The 25631-nt window shown below is 36.6% G+C and overlaps 1 protein-coding gene across 1 annotated transcript in view; it reads right to left on the bottom strand.

Annotated features, from left to right (window-relative positions):
- Positions 1–25322, bottom strand: part of NCAPG2 (non-SMC condensin II complex, subunit G2) — a 98060-nt gene extending 72738 nt beyond the window's left edge. The window contains exons 1-11 of the mRNA XM_006874430.1: positions 25245–25322; positions 20293–20481; positions 19811–19928; positions 18243–18397; positions 15879–16013; positions 14836–14930; positions 13479–13548; positions 8924–9010; positions 7577–7672; positions 6719–6844; positions 362–541 (exon numbers count right to left, since the gene is read on the bottom strand). Of these exons, the coding sequence (XP_006874492.1) occupies positions 362–541; positions 6719–6844; positions 7577–7672; positions 8924–9010; positions 13479–13548; positions 14836–14930; positions 15879–16013; positions 18243–18397; positions 19811–19928; positions 20293–20481; positions 25245–25322 (1329 nt within the window). The remainder of the gene's footprint in view (positions 1–361; positions 542–6718; positions 6845–7576; positions 7673–8923; positions 9011–13478; positions 13549–14835; positions 14931–15878; positions 16014–18242; positions 18398–19810; positions 19929–20292; positions 20482–25244) is intronic.
- Between the last annotated feature and the right edge of the window lie 309 nt (positions 25323–25631).

The raw sequence follows: 25631 nt of genomic DNA, 5'->3' as shown, positions 1-25631 counted from the left end.
GGATTGTAACCATGGCAATGAATAGATATACAATAGAATGAATGTAAAACTAATGTTCTCCCATGTAAACTATCACATAATTCACAATAAAAGATTAAAAAAAAAAAATACTGGGGGCAAGAGGCAGCTCTTGTGTGTGTATACTACAACAAATACTGCTTGAGTAAACCTTTTTCGTAGAAAACACTTCTAATTTGCTTTGTAAAAATCTTATTTTGGATCCACAACAAAAAAACAATAGGGGTATAGCTACATGGTAAAATTGTGGTAGATATTTGTTTTAAACAGTTTTTTCTTCTCTGTATTTTCTAGCAATTCTATGATGATTAAATATTGTCCACATAAAATTTTTAAATCTTACCTTAAAAACAGAACACCGAACTTCAGCCGAGCTTGCATCAAAAGCTAGTTCCCCAGTTACTTTCTTTAGAAGATCAATAAGAATGGTTGGAGGCATCATTTCCCAGTATTTGGAAGTTATTTTACAAACACCAAGGATCCCTGTGGAACGGACCATTGGATAAGGATCTTCTAAGAGGCTCTAGAAACAGGAAGGGGGGAAGAGCTTAAATATCTTAAATTAGTTCTGCTTTTACCATAGTTGCTTTACAATAGCATTTGGGGGATTCACAAACTTAATAACTTATACATGTATGCATATATGTATTTATGGCTGTTTTTATCCAACAATGGCAGAGTTGAATCGTTGTGACAAAACTGCAAAGATACATTATCTGGCCCTTTACAGAAAAGTTTTCCAACCCCCTACTTCTCAACTATTACATTACACTGTCTCTTTTTAAAAAGATAGGAAAGAAAGATTTTATTGGAAAGAAAATAAATTATGAAGAAAACCTCTAAAAGAACCAGCAAGGGAAAGAAGAAAATAAAAACATTAAGAAAAGTTCTTTAGCTTAAAGATTGACACTAACAGACTGGATTCATGTACACCAGACAAAGATGGGGGGAGGTAAGGGGTTGGGAAGGAATCAAAAGATAAACACCCTAAAAGTTCCAGAAACCCCTGATACCAGATTGGCAGAGTAAAGTCATCTTTACAAGTCTAGAAAAAAAGTTTTTAAAAACAAAACTCTATACTACCAATTGAGTATGAAGGATAAGAAAAAGACCATTTTGAAATTCTAAAACTCAGCGATACCTCCCAAATGACTCCAGGATATACTGCAGAAAAACAGGACTGTGGTAACACCGTGAGTTCACATTTACCAGCTATAATCATCTCCCCATGGTATGTTCATTCTATTCCCAAAACTAATTCAGGGTTTTTATAGGGTATGTTGCTGACACACAAGACTTTCCCTATTATATTTTCATACTAAACAGTGTTGAAACTTTGTTTTAGCATTAAATTTTAAAAACAGAATTGAAAAAAATCTTTTTAGCCAGTAATGTTTCTTGTTTATAAGACTGTTGACTAAGGTTTTACTACTTAAAAATATAAATCTACTACCACTAAGATATATATAATTTTTTTTAAAGCAACCATAACATCAATGCTTTCTACAATCTATATTTTAAACTTCAGAAAAATGATTTCGAATCTAATTTTTCTTCTTCAGAAGACATATTTAATGGATTTCAGCACTTCGTTTTTTCTTCCCTTAGACTTCTTTAATTTAGAAATAATATAACTTAAAAAGATGTTAATGGAACAGAAAACTAAGTATTGAAGAGAGATCAAGAAACACTTTACTCATCAGTCAGTATTCTAATGAGATCCTATCCAAGATATCAAGCAAATGACTGTCACCTACATTTCAAAGAGAACTGTGACACATCCCTACACAACTTTCATGTTGTAAATTAACTAACACTAAGCTCATCTCTCCGGATACTCAATTCAGTTAATACACAATACCCAAGACTTACTACCATATTTCTAATATAGTATGATATTATAAGACTTTATATATCTTAATAACCACAAGGCAGTGGTTTGAGCCTACCAGTAGCTCCACGGGAGAAAGATGAAGCTTTCTGCTCCAGTAAAGATTTATAGCCTCAGAAACCCTATTCAGGGTCACTATCAGTTAGTAAAGGAGTTCTGGTAGCGTAGCAGTTACGAATCAGGTTGCTAATCTCACCAGGTCAGCAGTTCGAAACTACCAGCTGTTCCATGGGAGACAGATGAAGCTTTTTGCTCCCGTAAAGACTTACAGCCTCGGAAACCCTGTATAGGATCGCTATGGGTCAGAACTGACTGCACGGCACATAACAACAACAACAACAACCAGTAATGACTCCTCAGCACACTACCACTGCCACCACCACCACCACCATCAAGGGCAATAAAACCACTACCATGGCATTGTAGGATATGCACTGCGCTGCTAACCATAAGGTCCACAGTTCAAATCCACCAACTGCTCCACAAAGTTCCTATACAGGGTCCCAATGAATCAGAACTGACTCGACGGCACTTAACAATACCACCATTTAAGCACCAGAAACTGCACTACATGTTTTATGTATAATTTTACATGTAAATCTTATAACAATCCTGTTGTTTTTGTTGTTAAGTGCCATCAAGTCAGTTCCGACTCACAACAACCCTGTATAGGGTTTCCCAGGAGCGGCTGATGAGCTTGAACTGCCAACCTTGTAGTTCAAAGTGAACTTGCAGTCCAGAGTATTAACCCACAGCGCCACGCCAAGACTCTATAACAATCTTAGACAAATATAAACTGTTAAAAATAGAGAAGAATATTACTGCTCCGTTTTTACAGAATAGTGTTAAAGAGAATTAGTAAAAACCACACATATTAAGTGGCAGAAATGGAAATCAAAACAAAATTCTCCCTCCATGGACTTATTCACTATACTACACTAGTTTCCTTATTTACCCAGCAAGACATTCATAATTTCCTTCTCATATATACTTAGAGCACAAGTGGCAGATATAAATTCCTTAGAGGGCTAAGAATTTACCATAAAGGAGTAATACAATTTTAATTTATTTTAATAAAAGCAATTTTTATCTGAGAGTAATAGGAAATGGCGAGAATGGTGGGAAATCTGACAGCACATATTCCTGCAATGAATCTGAATGGACATGTTTAAATGTTTCAGGCAAAAACACAAAAAAATTGGTTTACAGTATAGAACACCTGTGCTGAAAAGTCTAACTTCGGCTAATTTTTCACTAGAAGCTAAGGAAATCTAATTTCAGTTGATCCAACATATCCTCCATACACTTGGCCCTGTTCAACAAAAGGAATTATAGGTAAACATACATGTGGATTCCTGCTAACCACAAGGTTAGTAGTTCAAACCCATCAGCCACCCCTCAGAAACCCTATACAGGACTGCTATGAGTCAGAACGCACTCAACAACATTTATTAACAACCACATAAAATGAACCCTCACTTTTTGCCATGTTTGCCTTATCTACATGTATGTTGTTAAGTGCCATCAAGTTGGTTCCGACTCACAGTGAACCTGTATAGGGTTTCCAAGGTACATCTGATGATTTTGAACTGCTGACCTTGTGGTTCCAGTGCTTAACCTGTAACAGCACACCAGGACTCCTTTTTAATATGGTAGATATACAGATACTCATTGAACTTTATTTCAACTTCCGATATGCTTAAAAAGTCTTGGTGTGGTGCAGTGGGTTAATGGACTGAACTGCAAAGTCATTTGATCTGCAAGGACAGTGGTTCAGCTGTTCCTTGGAAACCCTATATTGGGTTGCTAAAGGAGCTCTGGTAGCATAGTAGTTACGAATAGGGCTGCGAACCCTAAGATCAGCAGTTCGAAACTACCAGCTGTTCCACGGGAGAAAGATGAGGCTTTCTGCTCCTGTAAAGATTTACAGCCTTGGAAACCCTATACAGAGTCAGTATGAGTCAGAACCAACTGCAGGGCACATAACCACCAACAACAACCACCACCACCACCATCACCACCCACCACCACCACCCACCACCACCAACAACAACCACCACCACCATCACCATCACCATGAGTGGGAACCGACTCGATGGCATTGGACAACAACATGTGCTTAAAGCTATTCATAAGTCAGAAAACAAACAGTACTGTAAGGAATGCGCTGCGATTGTTATTAAGTGCTATCGAGTTGGCTTAGACTCATAGCAACCCTGCATAGGTTTTCCAAGGAGTGGCTGGTGGGTTTGAACCAAACTGACCGTACTGTGCAGTGCTTATCCTACAGTGCCACACCAGGACTCCAGGAATGCCATTAGTAATCATTATCATAGTGGTTTTTACTACCTTTTCCTATTATTCTGCTAACTAGAACAGTACATAATAATCACTGATTAATTTGTGTTCGAAACCCTCTAAATGCTAATCTGGAATTATCAATACAGAAATAATGAAAGGCTAGCACTCTGCAGCTAGAAGAAAAGAGTCAAGATAGCCCTGGGAAATAAAAAGGGAAATCAAAAAGTATCACTCCTAGGGTTTCTGTTCACAGATGCATGGGTTTATTCTAAATAGTGTGTGCTCTAACATGTCTCGTCAATTGGTGAATGTATACACTTGTCTTAGTCTCATTAAGGTGCCTTCAAAAAGAACCGTGCACTAAAAACAATGACTTCTGAGGTGATCTGAGAGGTCAGCTCAAAAGGTTACGAAGATTAGGGGTAGTCTTAATAGATTTTCTTGAAGGGCACAAAATTATCATGGGACTTTATTAGGAAGAAGTTTTAAGAAAATGGAAAACTGCATTGGTGAGAAAAAGCCCAAGTAAGTTGAACTGAGGATTTTTTTCCCATCACAACAATGCACATGCTCATTCTTCAAGGATAGCAAGGACTGTCCCATGAGAATTTCACAGGGAAATCTTACCCCATCTGCCCTACAGGCTTCATCTTGCCCCTTCACACTTCTATTTGATCCCAAACTCAAAAGAATATTTAAAGCAACATGATTTGACTTCTTTGAGGATGCCAAAATTACCATTTTGTTGTTATGTAAATCGAAAAGCACATAATTCTTCAAGGAAGGGTTAGAGAAATGGAGAAACCCCTCCAGCATTATATGCTCCTACCTGAAGGATATGTCAAGAAACAGTAAGCTCACATTGTAATATTTTTAACAAATAATATTTCTATGATTTTATAGTAAATTTGAGATATTATGTATATCCCAATGTCCTCTGTTGTTGCTGTTGTTAAGTGATGTCGAGTTGGTTCCGACTCATAGCGATCCTGTATAGTGTTTCCAAAGAGCATCTGGTGGGTCTGAACTGCTGACCCTATAGTTTGAAGTACAGTGCTTATCCTACAGCACTCCATCAAGATGAAGGAGCTTAACGTTAAGTGCTTAGCTATTAACTGAAAGGTTGGCAGTTCAAACCTACACAGCAGCTCCACTGGGAATGAAAACTGGTCATCTGTGCTCATAAAGATTACAGCCTAAGAAACTCTATGGGTATTATGAGTAGTCCACTATGAGTCAGAATTGACTAACATCATCAAGTAACATAATTACAATATCCAAAGGAAGTCCTCGTAGTACCAGACTACTAAATGAAAGGCTTGTGATGTGAAACCACCCAGGGGTGCCTTGGAAGACAAGCCGGGCAATATGCCTCCAAAAGGTCACTCACAGCCTTGAAAATCCTACAGAACAGTTCTACTGTGCACACACGGGGTCATCATGAGTCAAAACTCACTCAACAGCAACTAACAACAATGTCCTAGGATCTCATGTGAAAAATATAACTAGCTTTTGTTCACTTACTCCATCCAACCTATGCTAGGCAATGTCACAATATTCATTTGATAGACAACGAAACAAATGACACAGAAAAGCTAAGTAACACAGAAGTAAAGACAAAGATGGAATTACATAGCCATTAAGCGAGAGAAAAAACAAACTAAATGCCTATCAAGTCAATTTCAACTCATAGTTGTTGTTGTTGTTAGGTGCCATCAAGTCGGTACTGAGTCATAGTGACCTTATGCACAGCAGAACAAAACAGTGCCCGATCCTGGGCCAACCTCACAGTTGTTGCCATGCTTGAGCCCACTGATGCTGCCACGTTGTCAATCCATCTCGCTGGGGGTCTTTCTCTTTTTCACTGACCCTCTACCCTACCAAACTTGATATCCTTCTCCAGCAACTGGTCCCTCCTGACAATATGTCTGAAGTATGAGAGACGAAGTTTGGCCATCCTGGTTTCCAAGGAGCACTGTGGCTGCACTTCTTCCAACACAGATCTGTTGGTTCTTTTGGCAGTCCATGGTACTTTCAATAGTCTCCTCCAACACAGCTGCCTTCATGAAATTCAAATCTAGGATATCTGACCCCAAAGCATGTGTTTTTAATCACTACTTTATCTTACTTCTTTTCTGGAGAGATAAATAAAAATGAATCAAACTATACATAACAAATATTTAAATGCCCCCAAAGTAATGTTGAGATGGCATTTAAAAAAAAAAAAACACACATTTACTAAAATTTTTGTTTTTAATGGCTTCAAGGAGAAAAAAATAAATTAAGAAGAAAAAAGAACACCATGGATTCACATTATTGCAGAAAGCACCGAGGAACAGAATGGCTATTTCTTTGGGGAACGGTCAATATCTAGAAAGGCATTTCATTTAAGGAGCCAAGTCTGAGTTCAGCCATAGACGCAGAATTGATCTGGGTCTAACAAGCAAGCAGTAAGTACACCTGAATCAAGGCGAAGTTTTTAAGAGTTCAATCACATGAGATACATACATATAATTCTTCAAACTGCTTCTGGATTTCACTATCCATTTCAATAGTATTAAAGTTTGGATCCCTGATAGGGAATGCTTCAACAAACAACAATGCAGCGTTTGATCGAACTTCAGAGTTTCTGGCCTATAACAATACAAAGAGTATTATCAGATTCCAAACAAAGAACAACTGAAGCCTGCACTCTAGTATTCCTCATAACATATTTCTATTATCTCAGTGTAGTCTTATTTACAAAGTTCAAAAGACAATTTTTTAAAGACAATTATAGCATTTAAATTGACCACACTGAGACCTCAAGTTATACCAAACTCAGTTTAATGTCAATAGAAATTAGAAGGAAAAAAAAACAGATACTGCACTTCAAATCCCATCTCATGTCACAATGAAACATTTACCATCATATCCTAATTACTGACACCAGGATTATTTACATGGAAAAATACTCATGTGTTAATTCTGACATTCATTAAGAGTACTTTTTGTCACTCTGTTCCCCAGTTACCAACACAACTAGGATGTATACAAACTACAGATTATCTGCTCATGTGGTCTAGCCATAGCCCAGTCAAGCTCTTCAGATTACCTATAGGTAGCATTGGTTTTCATGCATGCTAATATGCCCCTTCACTGACATACTTAACTTCAAAAATTTAACTTTTGAAGTTGATATGAAAGTAATTCCCCATTTCCTGATAAATGGAATAAAAAAATATTTTTAATAAAAGAAGATATACCTAAGACATTCTGTAATATTATTTTTATTGCTTTAATATGATTTTGAATTGCAGTATACCAAAGACCAAACCATGATTAGTATATTTTAAACATGAATTATATACTCTTTTAAGCATGTACCTTTAATCCTCTCCAAAGAATGGGTTTATATAATCTATAAAGCATTTCTTCTACTCCCTGTCGCACATTCTTTTGATGGTGAAAATAACTCAAGACCTGAATGGCAAATAAAAAGGATTTGAGGAAGAAGCCATAGTTTTTAGAGCCAAGTAATCCATTTCACAATCTAACATTCTTCCTTTTAACACTTAGTGCATTCTCCCACAAACTTACCAAAGTTACGTTTATGTAATATCTTAATAAGACTACCGCAGCAGAAAATCAGATAAGGGGAAAAGACCCTAATTATTTGGTACCAGGGTGAAGCAACTATGGCAACATTTTTTTGTATAGTTTAACATGTTGTTATTCTTTATTTTCATGTAGAATTGGAGATACAAAAGCATAAATGTGAAAAAATAGCCCAAACTAATCAAAAAACGTAATAAAGTCATACGATAAATAAAGGACACAATCCACTGAAGACATAATTTGTATTATATGTTAAAGAACACCGATATATTCTATTTCTTCTTTAAAATAGTGGAGTTCCACATTCATCTTTTTATCCTAAGTACATGGCATCATATTTTTTAAAGCCCTCTAGAAAACTCAGTGGTCTAGATAAATCTCTGGGTTTTTAATCCTGGGGGGTAATTTTAACTGAATCACTAATAATGTAAAGAAAGGTTTCATAATCCACTAAAAATATAATGATATTTGCATTTGTAAATAATAGCAATTTCACTATACAGAAAAAAGCAAAGACATAGTCTTTGGCCGCCAAAACTACAAGGAAAATCAGGCATTAGCCTGTGCTGCTTAATGTTACCACATGCACAAATCAAATTTTCCAATTCTTCTGCCAGGTTCATTATATAATCAATCAAACACCTACCAGTGAAATAATGACACTGATAATAAAGCCCTATTTAGTTGGCTCAATTATAAATGTAATGATAAAACACATATGTAAAATCTGAGATATCAATCTCATCATGAGAAACCATTAAAACAAGTATTTCATTTGGTCTGCAGAATACCAATAGGAGAATTAATCTCAAATGCCCTCTAAAAAATGTGGCTGTGGCAGTTATTGATGATTCAGGAAATTTTCACGTCAAAGAAATTTAATTAAATGTTTTTCAAATAAAAGTTCTGAGTGTTTAACAGTAATATACAATTTTTTCTCATTAAAGTCTTGAAGCAGTAACAACATTGCCAGATATCAAATATCAGGATTCTTAGAAATCCCTTTGACTGTTTGTGAAAGTTTAACTTAGCTCTAAACTGAACCAAAATAACTATTCAAAAGCAAATATATCATTTGAAAATATAAAATTGATAATCTTAAAATATGCCTCTTACCTCCCGTACTTTTGAGTGCACCGGAGACTTTCTTTGAAGATTGATTCCATGATACATGAAATCCTGAATGCAGCTATTCTCAATTGTCTGTAATAATAAATGTAATATGAAACACATAATCTGTGTGTACACACGTGTGACATGACAGTACAGCATTCTGAATACAAATATAACACTTGATGTTTTGATGATGTATTTCATGAGGAAAAGAAACCTGGATCTTTTATCATGTTTCTAATTTTAACTTCATATCTCTCGGATTTCCCACAGCTTCCATATACCACAGAGACTGCTTGGCTGCTTCTTTAGCTTATTTGACTAAATTTAAAAATTGTGCTAAATAGCAGGGCAAGCTTCCACTGACCACTAAAGGCTGGTTCCCACCTTGACAAATGGAGCTACACATTGAGTCGTGAAACGGGGCCTCTTCTCAGTCATCCCTGACCAGGATAACCTTCAGGAGATCAGATCTGCTCTAAGAGTCTCTTCATGCTGAAAACTGAGCTACTTCTAAGGTGCAAGCTGAGCTGCCAAACTTAAGTAAGATCTTTCAAGAGTACTACTGAACAACACAGCAGGTAAGAAGTTGTTAGCAGCTCAATTCATCTCTTATACCAAATGGAATGACTACAGAAAAGCCAAGTCTTCAACAGCAGCCAAGAACTCCAACAGACCATTTAGTCTATCTCTCCCACCCCTGCTGTTACAGACACACAACAGGGTTTCCCAGCAATGATAGATACCGATCCAGTATCTTTGGGACAAGCAGATATACTTGCCCTATGATGTGATGAACTATGAAAGACACAGCACTATCTATGAAGCATCTGTTGTCAAAAAAGTTGAATCCAAACCTTTAGTGCCAACTACCAAAATATACTTCAGTCTGTAGGACAACTGACCTGGTTTCTTCAGCGTATCATTGACCAAGGTTTACGAAAAGTAAAAAGAATTGCACAGTCAATTGATGTGACTCCTGTAACTAAGTACACCTGAAGAGGGCTGAACTGTATGTGTTTTGTTGTAACAACAACAAAAGTAGAGCAGCTGCTGATAGTGGGGAGTCAAGCACTGCAAGGATTTGGTTTCTGGATTTAGGGGTTTAGGGCCATGGTTTTATGGGATGTCCCAGTTCATTGGCCTGATTATCTTGTGTAGTGCTTCTGTTCTACCTTCTAGTTTGCTGCATAGTGCCTGGGGTCTTAAACACCTGCAAACATTCATCCAAAGCACAACTAGTGGTCTATGTTTGCCCGAAGGAGCAAAGGAGGAGAGTCAGAAGAGGAGGAGAAAGTGGACAGAGTGACTGTCTCCAGAAACAATGGTCTCCTTCGCCATGAGCCCAGAAGACCAGGATGCTACCTGGCTACCATTACTGAATGTTTTGACCAAAGATTCCATAGAAGAATCCTGATCAAAAAGGAGAAAACGTAAACCAGAATTTCAAACTCACATATAAGCAAGCTAGACTTTCTGTATCCATTGAGGCTAGATAAGCCCCTGGTTCTAATGCACACAAATAAACTTTAAGCCTTAAAAAATAACCACCTTTAACTTGTAAGGAATGTCTTCCTTGAGCATTGTGTTCATTTACATATATTTTTTATTTTATTGTGAATTGAGTGAAGGTTGACAGAACAAATCACCAATTTTACATTCAACAAATCATGTACCTTGTTTCATTTCAATGACTGCAATCCCCATGTAACAACAGCTATCCAACTTCCTCCCTGTGGTTCCTATTTCCATTCCACCCTCTTTCCCATCCCTTCTCAACTTTGTCCTAAGGTCAATGTTGCCCTTTTGATTTTGAATGGTTGATCATTCCATGGTGAGCATACCTAACTAGTGCTGTTATTCCCCCTATATACCTATCTGCTGCTGAGCTGAAAATTGGGCCACAAGGGTGAGTTCCACTCCAGACCTGATGGGCCCTAGTCTCGGGTTCTTCCAGTCTCTCTGAATAGTTAAGTCTCGTCTATTCTCATAATTTTGAGTTTTGTTCCACATTTTCTTCCATTCTTTCCAGGACCTTCTAGTGTTATCCCTTTCAGAGCAGTTGGCAGTGGTATTCAGGCACCATCTATTATTCTTCTGGTGTCAGAGTCAGAACATGGTCTTCCTAAGGTCTATCTATATGGGATCAAACTGATAACAGCAACCCAAAAGATCATGCAGGACACAAAGCAGGCAGTGAGTTCAAGTTAATGGAAGAGGGACAGTTCAGAAAAGGAGAGAAAGAATGGTTGCACAATTTTAAGAACAAAATCAATGTCACTGAATTATACATATAGAAACTGTTAAATATGAGTATGATCTGTTATATAACCTCATATGCATGGGAAATAGCTTCATATGTTTGTGAAAGTTGGACAGTGAATAAGCAAGACCATAGAGTTAATGCATTTGAGTTATAGTGTTAGAGAAGAATATTAAAAGTACTATGTAAGGAGCTCTGGTAGCATAGTGGTTACAAATCGGGTTGCAAACCTTAAGGTCAGCAGTTCGAAACTACCAACTGTTCCGTGGGAGAAAGATGAGGTTATCTGCTCCCATAAAGATTTCCAGCCTTGGAAACCCTGTACAGGGTCACTATGAGTCAGAACCAACTCCAAAGCACATAACTGCCACCACCACCATGGACTGCCAAAAGAACAAACCAATGTGTATTGGAAGAAGTACAACCAGAGTGGTCTTTGGAAGCCAGGATGGCCAGACTTCGTCTTTCACACTTTGGACATATTATCAGGAGGGACCAGTCCCTGGAGAAAGATATCGTGTTTGGTAAAGTTGAGGCTGAGAGAAAAAGAGGAAGACCCCAATGAGATGGATTGGCACAGTAACAGTAGTAATGGAATTAAACATAGCAACGACTTTGAGGTTGGAGCACGACCAGGCAGTGTTTTATTCTGTTGTGCATAGGGTCGCCAGAAGTCAGTACCAACTTGTTGGCACCTAACAACAAATGTTATATATATTCTTATTAATGAAATTTAAATTATATATATATATGTAAAATAAAATCACATTTAAAAAAAGAGATTCTATATAAGAATCCTGATTTGGGGTGGGTGGAGGGCTACAGAATCGAATTTCAAACTCTCATGAAATCCAGACTTTATAGCACCTTGGAGGCTGAGTAAAGCCCTGAAACCCCTGCCCTGAGTTAATCTTCAAATCTTCAACTAAAAATTTCCACTAAGGTCTTCTTCAAACCCAGTAAAAGTTTAGTTTGATAAAAAATGTCTGCCTCCGTGTTCTTCTGAGGAACCGTCTGTGTGAGATCAGACTGACAACAGATAGCAAACCAAAGGGTTAAAGGAGAAACCTCACGTGCAGTGACTTCATGTTAATGGTGGAGGTATGATTTGGATTGGGAAGGTGCAAATTTGAGTGCAATTTGAAGAATGTGATCATGCCTCTGGAGAGTGCATGTGCAAACTGGTGATTTGGTCAAATCTTTGTGGTGTAAATTTCAAGCAACACACATAAAAGAAATTACCAAAATAAAATAGGGAAAGTATATTATAGAAATATTCTACCACATACATCGTAGGGATTCTGTTGCTGTTCCAGTTATTTAATCAGCTTCTTAGCCATAGTTGCCTCTAAAATCATGCCAGGGTATTTTTTTCTAATATATTTTCTCAATGTGGTGTTATTATTAATTATTTTCATAAAATTGACTGCAAGTGTCTTCAAAGTTGCATTTTGTGTTTAGTCAGTTTAAAAGTTACGACAACAAAAAAATACAAAGGAAAGGATGAAAGAGAGATGGAGAAATAGGAGAAAGAAGGTGCTAATATTATAGACTTGAAGCAAGTGTCATGTGGATTATTTAATGGATCCTGGTTTAAAAAAAAAAAAAAGCACTGACAAGCTTTTTTCTGGGGGCTCTGGTAGCGTAGTAGTTAAGAATCGGGCTGTGAACCGTAAGGTCAGCAATTCGAAACTACCAGCTGCTCCACGGGAGAAAGATGAGGCGTTCTGCTCCCGTAAAGATTTACAGCCTCGGAAACCCTGTACAGGGTCGCTATAAGTCGGAACCGACTCCACGACACATAACAACAACAACAACAACGTAACCATATGCAATTCCCCGTAAAAGTAGTTAGGAACGGCTCTCATTTATAACATTGGGACTGCCTGTATTACAGTTCTATCATATAGATTTTTATTTTTTGTGTTTACTTTGACAGAAAGCATCACTAACTTGGGTTCCAAGCCACTTCACTTATTTTAGGCGCCCTAGTGGCACAGTGGCTAAGCGCTTAGCTGCTAACGAAGAGGTCAACAGTTTGAACCCATTGGCTGCTCTGTTGGAGAAACATGTGGGAGTCTGCTTTGTAAAGAGGAGTCTTGGCAATCCTATCAAGCAGTTCTTCTTTGTCTTCTAGGGTCATTCTGAGTCAGAATCAACTTGATGAAAACAGGAAGCAATTTATTTAGTTAATTATTGTTGTAGTCCATTGCTGTTGAATCGATTCCAACTTATCTACTAACTAGAATACAATAAAAGTAAGTGCTAACATTTAATAAAATTAAGAGCAAATACCTCCAATATTTTCCCTGAAGACTTTTTCCAAGCTCTGAAATAGATTTCTGCAATGTACATCATCAAAGATCTATAACCCAAAAAAAGAAAATCAAAATATTTTTAATGTAACTTCAAAAAATTATACTTTTAATGTATATTATTTCAGTTCCTCCCTGATCCAAGGGAAAAAGACTCCAGTTTATAGCAGTGGTTTGAAAAGATATGTTGTAGCTACCAGGGGGGAAAAAAGTTGAGAAGGTGGATTAGAATGATAAACTGCTTCCTTTCTCCTTAGTCAGGGTTTTATCAGAAATTTTACTATTTTCTGTGAAACTTTGAGAATATAGTCCAGACCCAATAAAAACAATTATTTCTTAAATACTACATTTTTAGAGTTGAAGTCCTTTTGGGTTTTACATGTTACTGATTCCCCCAGGTATAGAGAACCCTAAAATCCCAAAGGTGACTCTGTTCAGAATCATAGAATTTTAAAAATACAGTAATTCAACATGACTACAGAGATCCAGAATCATAAACCATCTTGATACTTATACACACATCTGGCATTGGGAAAGTTAAGAACAGAAGCTAACCTCAAGATGGTTGTGAGGAAGAAATTTTTAAATACAGATTAAGAATTTATCATTGTATCTACCATATAACAAACACTTGTTACGTTAGGTATGACTATTTTGATATTCACAGAGCTTACATTGCTAACACTAGAATACACATTTCTATATTCTTATTTTTTTAATCTATACAGTTCCAGCCACCAAATCATATAAATTAGTGCATATTAAATTTAAAAAGATATATTACATGTGAAATATTATAAGAAATACCAGTACCATTGTCTTTATAAAGATTATGAATAAGGTTGAGACTTAACTGGCAAAATAACTTGACTAATTAAAAGAATGTCACAAATCAAGATCTTAATTCAAGTGGATGTTAGTGAAGGAAATGATTTCTTATAGAAGAAACAAAAACTATCCAGTTATACATTACATAATAAATAAGAGATATGAGATCATTTTTAAAGGTTATAAATTAGAAAAAGCAAAAAATGGAATCAAATTGTCGGAAGCAACTAGAAAGATTAGGGTAGCGAGTTTATGTTAGTGGAGGAGCAGCATCTGAGAAATGAGGGGGAGAATGGTTTCACAGCTCAGAAAGTCATTGAGGTCACTGAACGATCCATGAAGAAAGGGTTTGATTGATGTATGTTTTGCTGTGTATGTTCTCAACAACAAAATAAAATTCAGGTTAAAAAAAAAAAAAAAAACTACTTAAAAATAGGAAATCAGGCCAAATGGAATCGTTCAAAATCAGATTAAGATAGCACAATATATGAATTATCTTTAATACTTACTTTTGTAATCCCTGTAACTGGTTTTTAATGGTTCCATGGATCATTTTAATAAAGTTTATATTCCAATTGAAGAGAGAACTAAGAAATCTTCTTCCCTATAGATAATATATTAGGATATAATGTTAAGGTAACATCAAAACAAAGTAACTAAGCAAACAATTCTTCAAATGTTTAATAACTTTTTTTAATTGCTATGTTTAAAGTCCAGTTATGACGATGTTTGCTTCAGAGTCTCTTCTGACATTCACTTTGGCCTTGACTTTCTTTTGTCTTCATAATAATAACTTTTTGTTTTCTTCATGTATGAAGTCCTGGATGTCATCCCAACCTGTCTTTCTTAAATTTGAAGCTTAACTATCTTAAATGTAAAACAGTACATCAAATTTCTTGAAAAGAGAAGTTTTAGCACACATATAAATGTGTCTATATTATATACGTATACACATTCAAGTGTAATTCACCAAATGCTTACATATAAGTCAATATAAAGTTTATTCATTTGAATACAGTACTGACATCTCTACTCTTCCCAAATTTTCTAACAATCCTGAAAACCCTTAGGGCGCAGCCATGTATTCAGTCTCTTTTCCAGTTATGAAGAAGATTAAGCTTACTAGTATTTCCTGAGTGTTTATTATGTGCGGATGGTTTTAGGTATGCATGTATCACCTCATTTGTTTCTCACAGGATTCCCGTGAAATAACAATTGCGGTTATACTCATTTACAGAAGAGATGATTCTGGTTTTAATAATTAGTCTGCCCAAAGTTACCCACCTACTGAGTGAATAAACAGGGATTTGAACGCAACTTTTCTGTACCCAGAAGCTTAATCACATATTTAAGACTAAATTGTTAACCTGGTTGGCTAGGGACTGTATAGTGAATAATGGGCAAATGACATAAACATAATAATAATAATTCTTTATAGTTAAACTGACTCTTCCACTAAAACAATGCACACAATACAAACAAAAACCGTATGAATTTAGGGAAAACACCTATTAAAAAGCAATTCAAAGAGATCAAAAAAGAACCACTTTACCTCTTCTTTCTTGATGTAACTAACACTTATGAAGCATTCAAGAAGCATGTCTTTAATTTCTCTACTTTCCTCCATATCAAAATCAAAACAATATAAAGTTTCATGAATACGCCAAAGCCTACATATGTCTGCACCCTAGGAATGACATCAAAAACAAAAATAAACTATTTAGAATTTTGTTTTTTAATGGAAAGGTCACATTTCAAATTAAATATAAGAATACTGTATATCATACCAAAAACCAAATCAAACTTATATCCACTGAGTCAATTCCAACTCATGCTGACCTTGATCTATGATGCCCGAGGCTGCAAATCTTTACGGGATCAGAAAGCTTCATCTTTCTCCCAGAGCCACTGGTGGAGTTGAATTACTGACCTTGTGATTAGCAGTCTAGTGCTTATCCTACAGAGCCACAAGGGCTCCTATTTTATATCATATTCATAATTATAGGTTAGGATACTTAAACTTTTATGAACAGATTTTTTAAATTGCAAAAGGTCACAACTCTAGAGAACAGCTCTTAAAAACATAGGTAGAAGTAAGCAGAAATGTTGACAGAGAGCAATATTTACCAGAACTTTCTGTGATGATGAAAGTTGCTATGCACTGTCCTGTATAGTAGCCACACTTGGCTATTGAAGTGTGACTAAGGAAGTGAATTTATAGTGGGGTTTTTTTATACTTTAAATTTAATTGCAACCTTAATAGCCAAACATGGCTGCTGCTACCGCTGCTGTTGCTGTTATTACGGGCCATCAAGTTGGTTCCAACTCATGGTGACCCTTTATAGGGTTTATGAGAAGTAGCTGGTGAGTTTGAACTGCCAACCTTGTGGTGGAGTGCTTATCCCACAGCTCCACATCAGTGGCTACTATATAAAACAGCACAAGATTTCAATGTCAGAGCAATATTAGAAATTATGATGCAAAAGTTCAATGAAATTGTCAAGTAAAATGGATTTTTAAAAGACAAATCAATGCTGATATAAGGATAAATACTGACCAAAATAAGTTTCTTAATCATTCCCATGGCCAGCACGAGGAGCGGTTAAAAAATTTGGGGGCGGGGGGGTTGTTTGCTTGTTTTTCCTTATAAAACCCACTGCTTCGTAGAGCGGGTATAATGGGAAAAAAATACAAAAACTGGTACGAGCTTTCTAGTAAGCACTTCTACTATGTATCAACGTCCCTCAAAATCCTTCAAAGCAAAAACTTATTTTCTTCTTGATTTCTAAATTGCACACCAAAAATTACCATATGTAAACACTCCAAGTTAAATCATCCAATCTTCAAATATGCTAAAAGTAACTCAGCCCTTAAACACTGTGGTAGTGGGAGAGGCCACTGAAATGAACCCTCAGATCTCTTTCAAGACAACTTGCTATGAGGACATCTTTTGGTTCCAGCACCAGGTTCATACGCAGGCTACCCAGTGACCAAGCATGGTGGAAACACTTGTGTCAGTCTATTTCTGTGTAATGCAAGACTCCCTGTAGTAGGGAATTCTGGCTTATAAGAACCTCCCATAGCCTAGCAGAAACTTTCTAAGAAGTGTGCTATAGTCTGAGACAATTTAACCCAATCCTCCTTAAATCCTCTCTCCTCATAGGTGTCAGACATGGATCGTGGTCTAAAGGCACTTCCTGCTCACTCCTGCTCCGCTCACTTTATCCTTCACCAGACTTGTACATACTATCTTGGTTTCTGCTTCTTCGAGGATCCACAATGATAAAAACAGATACTACTACTAGCTGCCTACCCAAATTTCTAATCTCTTCTTCCCTACTTTAAAAACAAAACAAACAAAAAACTTTTTTTAAGGCTGGCATTACAAGGGGGCTGCAAAAAATTCACAGAAAACTGAAACTAAAATATATGAAAAATTTCCATGAACTCTTTAAAGTCCCTCATAGAACCCATTAAAAACTCCACTTTCCAGCAGACAGAGGTGGCCTTGTGACACAGTTCTGTCTACTGTATCTAAGCTGAGAATTTCTGAGGTTTGTCCCCTACTGCTCCCCTGATTTATCTCTCTGTCTGGAACTACAAACAAGAAGTTGAAGGTAGAGCAGCTATCCTGTAACCATGAAGTGACAGAACGGTAAAACAAACAAACAGACAAAAAAAATCCCAAACTAAGTGTAGGAGAAAAAGAAGACTGGGATGCTGAGTACAACATGGAACCACTTTTATCAATCCTTGATTGCCTGCCTGCCTGCCTTTGAATGTTTTATAGTTTAAAAAAAAAAAAAGTTCCCTAATCAATAAAGCTATAGTAGTAAGGTCTCTGCTACTTACAACCAAAGAATTCTTAAATGATAAACACATGAGCTTTTTAGGTATATTTAAAAACTAAGCATACTGTTTTACTCTCAAGACTCTTCCTTAGTAACAAGATAAAGGCAGTTTTTCCCATATCTTCTTTGGACGACAGGCCTTTCTCCCACCAAGCAACACACAAATCCTGAATGGAACTCCAAAGTTTCCGTTCAGATTCAGGTAATGCATACAAAATACCTAAAACACAGGAAAGTAATGTTTCAATTAGTAAAGCAAATTTTGGTGAGTTCAGAGTCAATAGCTTACAATATTTTAATTTTATATATCATTATATATATATATTATATATTATAAAGGTTTGCTAAGCAAGTTAACATTAGTTTCCATCTAACTTGCTAAATATTTATATATATTATTTACAGAATATAAATAATGTTAATTTTTTAAATTATCTTACTATTGACATAAAATAGATCTAGAATAACACAGAATCCTAGAACTGGAAGATTCAGAGATATCATACTGTCCAAAGCCCTAATTTTAGAAAGGCAGAAATTGAGAGCATGAAAATTTAAGTGATGTGTCTACAGTAATACTGCTAATACCAGATCCAAATCAGCTCAATGAACTAACTAGCCCTCAATGCACTGACCTGAAGTCTTGACTCATAGGTAAAAAACTGTAGAAGTAACCACTAAGTACTAAAGCTGCAGTGCTTTTATTAACAGAAAAGCTTAATAATTAAATTAATAATCGAAAGATACCTGAATTCCATGATATAACTACCCAATAAAAAGATCCTAAATTGGTAGTAACTACAACACTGTAATTCACTACGTATTTTATCACTTTTTCATTACTATATAAACAAACTGGTAGTGGCATTCATAAAGTATTTGTGAGCTCTTTTTATACTGATTACAGGTGAGTTTTTAACAATATATTTCAGTACAAGAATTCAGGCTAAAATAACATAATAAACAGAAATATAAACCAAAGTGATAGTGACAAAGAAAAGCTTAATGAGAGAACCTATCACATGAAATTATACTTACGTTGTACACAATAAGGGTACTGTACTTAAGAGATTTTCTTAAAAATCATTACTTAATATGAAATTACTTTTACATAAACTTTTACAATTAAATACTCATTAATTCAAACTAGTACTCCTCCAAAATTAATAACAACACAGTTTTATAGTTTAGTTACAACTCAAAAAGTACCACAGTTTAAATTTTCACATAGTAAAAACTCCTTAGGAGTCAACAATCATTCTGCTGAAACTCTCTGGCAGTAGTATCAGGAGCACTGATATTCATAAGAATTTTTTTCCTTTAAGTAGTTCTTGATCATGAGTCTAGTAAGTCAAATAAGAAATTCCTAAAAAACCCACAAACCATAGCTGTTAGTTGCTCAGTAATGCATATCTTCATCGGCTGAAACATTATTCAGGATAATAGTCCATAAAGAATATTCACAGGCTCCTATCCCAGCTGAAATTAAGGAGCTTGATTACAACGTTATGCCTTAATACCAGGTCCGCCCCCACATTAAACAAATCTCATGAAAACAAGTGGCCATCTTTTTCAAAGTATCATTTACATGGCCTATTTCTTAAAATGCCACATTATCACAAAGGTAACTTACCATTTAATATGGTAGCACATTCTAATAAGGCTTCATAGTTCTCATTTTCATTTATTACAGATATACAAGTAATAATCACAGATGTTACTGCATGAATGATTTCTATATTTTTCCTTATCTGTAAATTTTAAAAAATCAAAGCACCAGAGAATTAAAATCACCAAATGAAACTCAATTTTAAAGATAAATTTAGAAGTTACTAAATTCTAACAATCAGTCCACATTTCTAGCTTATTCTGAAAAGTATATGAAAACTGAACACATATAAGACAGTTGTCCTAACATTGAGTAGATTAATGATAGAATTGAAAATTAGGTGAAACCACAATAAACAGACTAGATTTCTAAAATTCCTGTCTTCTCATTTCAAAGTTTTGCCAATGTCTCATCTTAATTTAAAATTCAATTAAACACACTAAACAATTATTTCTTTAAAAAGGAAACAGAGGAATATTGTATTTTTTTTTAAAGGCTAATAATACCGTTTTTGAATCACGTTCTATTTCCATGTCATCTTCACTCTTGATTTCGACTGCCTGCCACCCATCCACTGGGCTTTCTAACAATACATCCGTTAATAAATTCTTGAGCCTTTCCCATAGTTCTTCTTTCTGTTTCCTTGATAATTCATCCAATAATTCATTTAGATTGAAAGGGTCAGAGGTATCTTTCTGTAAAATAAAATATCAAATGTTAACATTTCAATGCAAATTTAGCAACAACTGTGATGCTGGTCCAGGACTGGCCAATGTCTCACTCTATTATACACAAGGTTGCTATGAGTCAGAGCTGACTAGATGGCACAGTAAACAATTCTTTTTATAACAACATTAAAAGAAAAATTGTTTAAAAGCTAAGTTTGTCACATGTTGAAGACTTTGACTGTAGGTCTCAAAGTCCATACATAAAGGGGGAAAGTGCACGAACTGTCAGAAGGAAAACAAAATCCTCCTCTGGCTGTTCTTCCCGGGTATTCTAATTTTTGAAGTTGAAAATTTTACCCACTTAGCAAAATCTACTCTAAAATCAATTCAAATGCCAACCATTACTAGGGTTATAACCAGCTTACAATTATAGACCAATCCCAGATAGATCTCTAATTCCAGTTGAGCTCTTACTACCAGCTTGCTAGTCTTCCTGAGATACCATTCCTTCCCACTAGCCAATAAGACTATTTCAAATCTTTGCAACCGTCCTTAAAACCCATAAACCAACAACCACTTCCTCTCACTCATAGATGGCCTCACCTACTCTTAACCACAACAAATAAAGCTATTAATTATCAAAAGGGCAGACAAGCTAGCTTAAAGGAGCCCCTGTGGCCAAATGTGGTACAAAGTGAGTACCTAAAAAGTGATGGTAATGGATTATAACCCAGTGGGAAAAAAATTGTTTAAGTAAGAAACAATGAGTCAAACTGATAACTACTGTGGTGGTTAAGGTTCTATGTCAACTTAGCTGGGTCATGATTTTCTGTGGTTTGGCAGCTCTGATGTCATTCGTCAACCTCCATGAGGTCTGATGGCATTTAATCAACTCCATGATGACATCTGCTATGTTGTTGTTGTGAAGTGCCATCAAGTCAATTCCGACGAATAGCAACACGGTATAGGGTTTCCAAGGAGCAGTTGGTGAGCTTGAGCCACCAACTCTGTAGTTCAAACGACTTTGCAGTCTGACACATTAGCCCACAGTGCCACAAAGTACGTGAGACAAAGCCCCACCATCCTCAGCAATAAAGGCAGGAAGTGACTGGCTTACAAGATCTCAACACCCATACTTGCAGATAGTACCCACTTCACCTGGCTTCGATGGCTGGATGATCAGAACTCAAATAGAAGAAGGAAGAGAAAAAAAAGTAACCCACTTCAATTTGTTGAACTGTACCTATACTTATGGATGTAGTAGCTCAAAAAAGGAAAAAAATCTTTACAGCAAGGATCACTCCCACACCTTCGGTACATAGGGTTGACAGGGATGGGTTACTTAGACACTGGTTACCCAAAATGGGGGTGGGGGGGCTATAAAGACAAGAGGGACTGTGCTGGAGAAAGGAAATGGGGATAAGATTCTTGTGGTACAATAGTGAAGAGTTGCCATCAGGACTGACTGTGAGGGCTGGAAATGTAGAGGTAGATGCTTTTTGACAAAAGGAGGGGAGTGATTGATTCTGCAGTCCAGGAGCGGAGGTCCCTGGGACCATCAATTAAGAAGACTGGAGAGCCTGACCCTACCCAGAGAGGAAGTGATGCCAGGCTTGGAGATAGAGATGATGATGTGGACAGATGGAGTGTCTGGGGACACAGGTCTCAGGGAGAGATAGGGCCTGTGGGGTGTAGCCTTTGGTTATTTGATGATGCATGAAGGGGACTGTAATCATTGCAATGAAATAAATAAGATAGGATGAATTCAAAACTGATGTTCTTCATGTAAATCCACACAATTCACAATAAAAACTAAAAAAAAAAAACCAATCTAAAACAATACATTGACAGGGAACTGCCAGAGGTTCAAGCTGGATTCTGATGAGGATGTGGAATAATGGATATCATTGCTAATGTCAGCTGGATCTTGACTGAAAGCAGAAAATAGCAGAAAGATGTTTACTTGTGTTTTACTGACCACGCAAAGCCTTTTGATTGTGTGGATCATGACAAACTATGGACAAGGAAGAGAATGAGTATTCTGCAGCACTTAACTGAGCTCATGAGGAAGCTGCATACAGACCAAGAAGCAGCTGTTTGAACAGAACATGGAGATACTCAGTGGTTTAAAATTAGGAAAGGTGTGCTCCAGGGTTGTATTCTTTCACCATACTTAATCAATCTGCATGCTGAACAAATAATCCGAGAAGATGCATTATATAAAGAAAAAAATGCGACATCATCAGGATTTGAGGAAGAATCATTAACACCTTTAATATGCAGATGATAAGAGAACTTAAAATCTGATAAAATCAAACATCACAGCTTTAGGTATGGAATGCACCAAAGTGTAAAGAAAACAACACTCCTCACCACTGGACCAATAAATCACATCAAGATAAATGGAGAAAAGACTTCATTTTGCTCAGATCAACCATCAACACTCATGGAAGCAGCAGCTGAGAAATCAAGTGATGCAATGCATTAGGCTAATTTGCTGCATAAGACCTCAAGAGTAAAGAAATCAGTTTAAGGACTAAAGTGTACCTGGATACCCAAGCCACAGCATTTTCAATAGCTTCATATGCATATGAAAGTTGGACAGCAAACAAGGAAGATCACAGAATTGCTGCATTTGAGTTATGGTGTTGGAGGAGAATATTAAAAGCACCATGGACTGCTAGAAGAACAAACAAATTTGTGTTGGCAGAAGAATGCTCCTTAGAAACAAGGAAGGCAAGACTTCATTTCTTATACTTCAGACCCATTGTCAGGAAGGACCAGTCCCTGGAAAAGGACATCATACTAGGCAAAGTGGAGGATCAGTGAAAAGAAGACGACCTCCCAACAAGATGGACTGGCACAGTGGCAGGATCAACGGACTCAAAAGTTTAATAAGGATTGTGAAGAACGGTGCAGGGCTGGGTTGTGTTTTGCTCTGTTGTGCACAGGGTCACAAAAGTTAGGGCCGACTCCACTGCAGCCAACAAGTTTACAAGAACAGTCTTGTACTTTCAAATGTGTATTTGTTGCAGTGCTAATATGAGTCATGTATACTACTGATAGGAGTCCTTGTTTGGCATCTCAGGATACGCACTCGGCCTCAAGGTCGGTTTGAACCTCAAGGTCAGCGATTCTATCTTACCAGCTCCTTGAAAACCCAATACAGGATCATTGTAAGTGGGAAATGACTCAGTGACCTGTAACAACAACAAATACTTGTGATATAACAGATATTTATAATGTCTAAATAAGTATAAGCCCTTTTTTGTTCGGGTATTGCCTGTGAATTTGTGTTGGTTATTTTAACTTTATAATATACTATTTTATACTACAAAATCATGCTATAAGCTTATTTCTCTCTTAAGAAAAATAACTTCATATATGTACTAGCCAAAAATTTATTATTAGGATTCTCTCAAAAAAAATTTTTTTTAATCGCTAATTTAATTTACACTGCTTGAGCAGAACAATTAAAGCATGGGGTCTTACGCCTCAAATGCAAAAATATGTTGAGGTTCCTCAGAACCATATCCCAGGCCCCTTTTCATACTTCATATACCTCACTAATGATCCCATACAGTCCCGTGGCTGTATATTGTATATCCCAAATTTCTGTCTCCAGCCCAGATCTCTTTCCTCTTCTTCAATAACACCCAACCACCTACCACTGGACGTCTCCCCTTGGATGTCCCACCAGGAGTCATTTGCCACTTCAAATTGGAACCCATCCTCCTCAACCTCACCTTCCTCCAACCTTCACTATCACACTAATGAATCAGAAACCTAAGGATCATCCTTGACCCTCTCCCTCACTCTCTTTCACCTAGTCATATCGCTGGTGTTTATCATTCCTATTTTTGACTCTACCCCTACTGGGTCTTGGTGTGGCACTGTAGGATTAGCACTGGACTGCTAACCACAAGGTCAGTACTTCAAACCCACCAGCTGCTCCTCAGAAACCCTATACAGGGTCGCTGTGAGTCGGAACCAATTCAACAGCACTTAACAACTCTACCAAACATCTCTTCAAGTCTTTAAACACAAAGTGTTTTATCTATCTGTAAGTGTTATCCCCTTTGACTAGAGCAATCCTATATTTTCCTCTTTGACTGGATAGCTTTTATCTGTCTTTTAGATGTATCATTGATATCTTTTCACTGGATGGAAAGTATTGATTGGATTTACCATCCCTCCTATTACCCCCTGAACCTCTTTCCATTCTTTGCATTTATTACTCAGTATTAATAACTGCCTATTTACTTGAATCCAACACAACAATGAAATTAACTTAAAGGCAAAAAATCATCATTCTTTCTCACAGTGACCCATAGGTAGCATAGCAAGCAAGCAATAAATATTTGTTTAGTAAATAGTCACATTGCATTAAATGATTTAGCACCCTTAGAATGAGAAAACAGAAAACACAATTCATAAGCAGATACCCATCAGCAAGCCTATTAGATCATAAAGAGATTTTGTTTTGTCTTAAATAAAGAACATTGATCCCTACAATTCACTGAGCTATGACTATAATTTATTTGGGACCATAATATGGTGGTGTACTTGTTAATCTCTTGCTGGCTAGCTGAAAGGTTGGCCATTCAAATCTGCCCAACTGCTCCACTGGCAATCGGCTTTACAAAGCAACCCAGACAACCCCATGGGCAGTTTTACTCTCCACAATGGGTCTCCATGAGTCAAAAACCAACTTTATGGCACCTAAAAACAGCAACAATTTCTAGAACATTATATCAGCAAAATCACAATAATGCTAAAACAAAACTTACATGAAGTTGAACAAATTTCAAAAAGTCTTCAACATACTCCTTAGACACAGCTTGTACAAATGTCTCTCGCTTTTCCATGGCAGATAAAACTGTTTTTCACATGTCATTTATTTTGTAACCCTAGAGGAAAACAAAACCATACTGTAACTTGCATTTGTACATATATCTTTCCCTCCAATCTTTAATTTGGCAATAATATCCAAAAAGTGTAAGAACATGCCCAAGACTGGGCAGTGTTTTGTTCTGTTGTGCATAAGGTTGCTCTGAGGTGGTACCACTTCGATGGCACCTAACAACAACAAATAGTGGGCAGTGGATTCCTGGTGTGGTGCTGTGGGTTAATGCGCCAGACTGCAAAGGCGTTTGAACTGAAAGTTCGGCAGTTCA

Source organism: Chrysochloris asiatica, unplaced genomic scaffold (genome assembly GCF_000296735.1).
Source record: "Chrysochloris asiatica unplaced genomic scaffold, ChrAsi1.0 scaffold00277, whole genome shotgun sequence".
Classification (NCBI taxonomy): Eukaryota; Metazoa; Chordata; class Mammalia; order Afrosoricida; family Chrysochloridae; genus Chrysochloris; species Chrysochloris asiatica.
The sequence above is the reverse complement of the archived record's forward strand: the minus strand, read 5'-3'. Positions and strand labels throughout refer to the sequence as shown.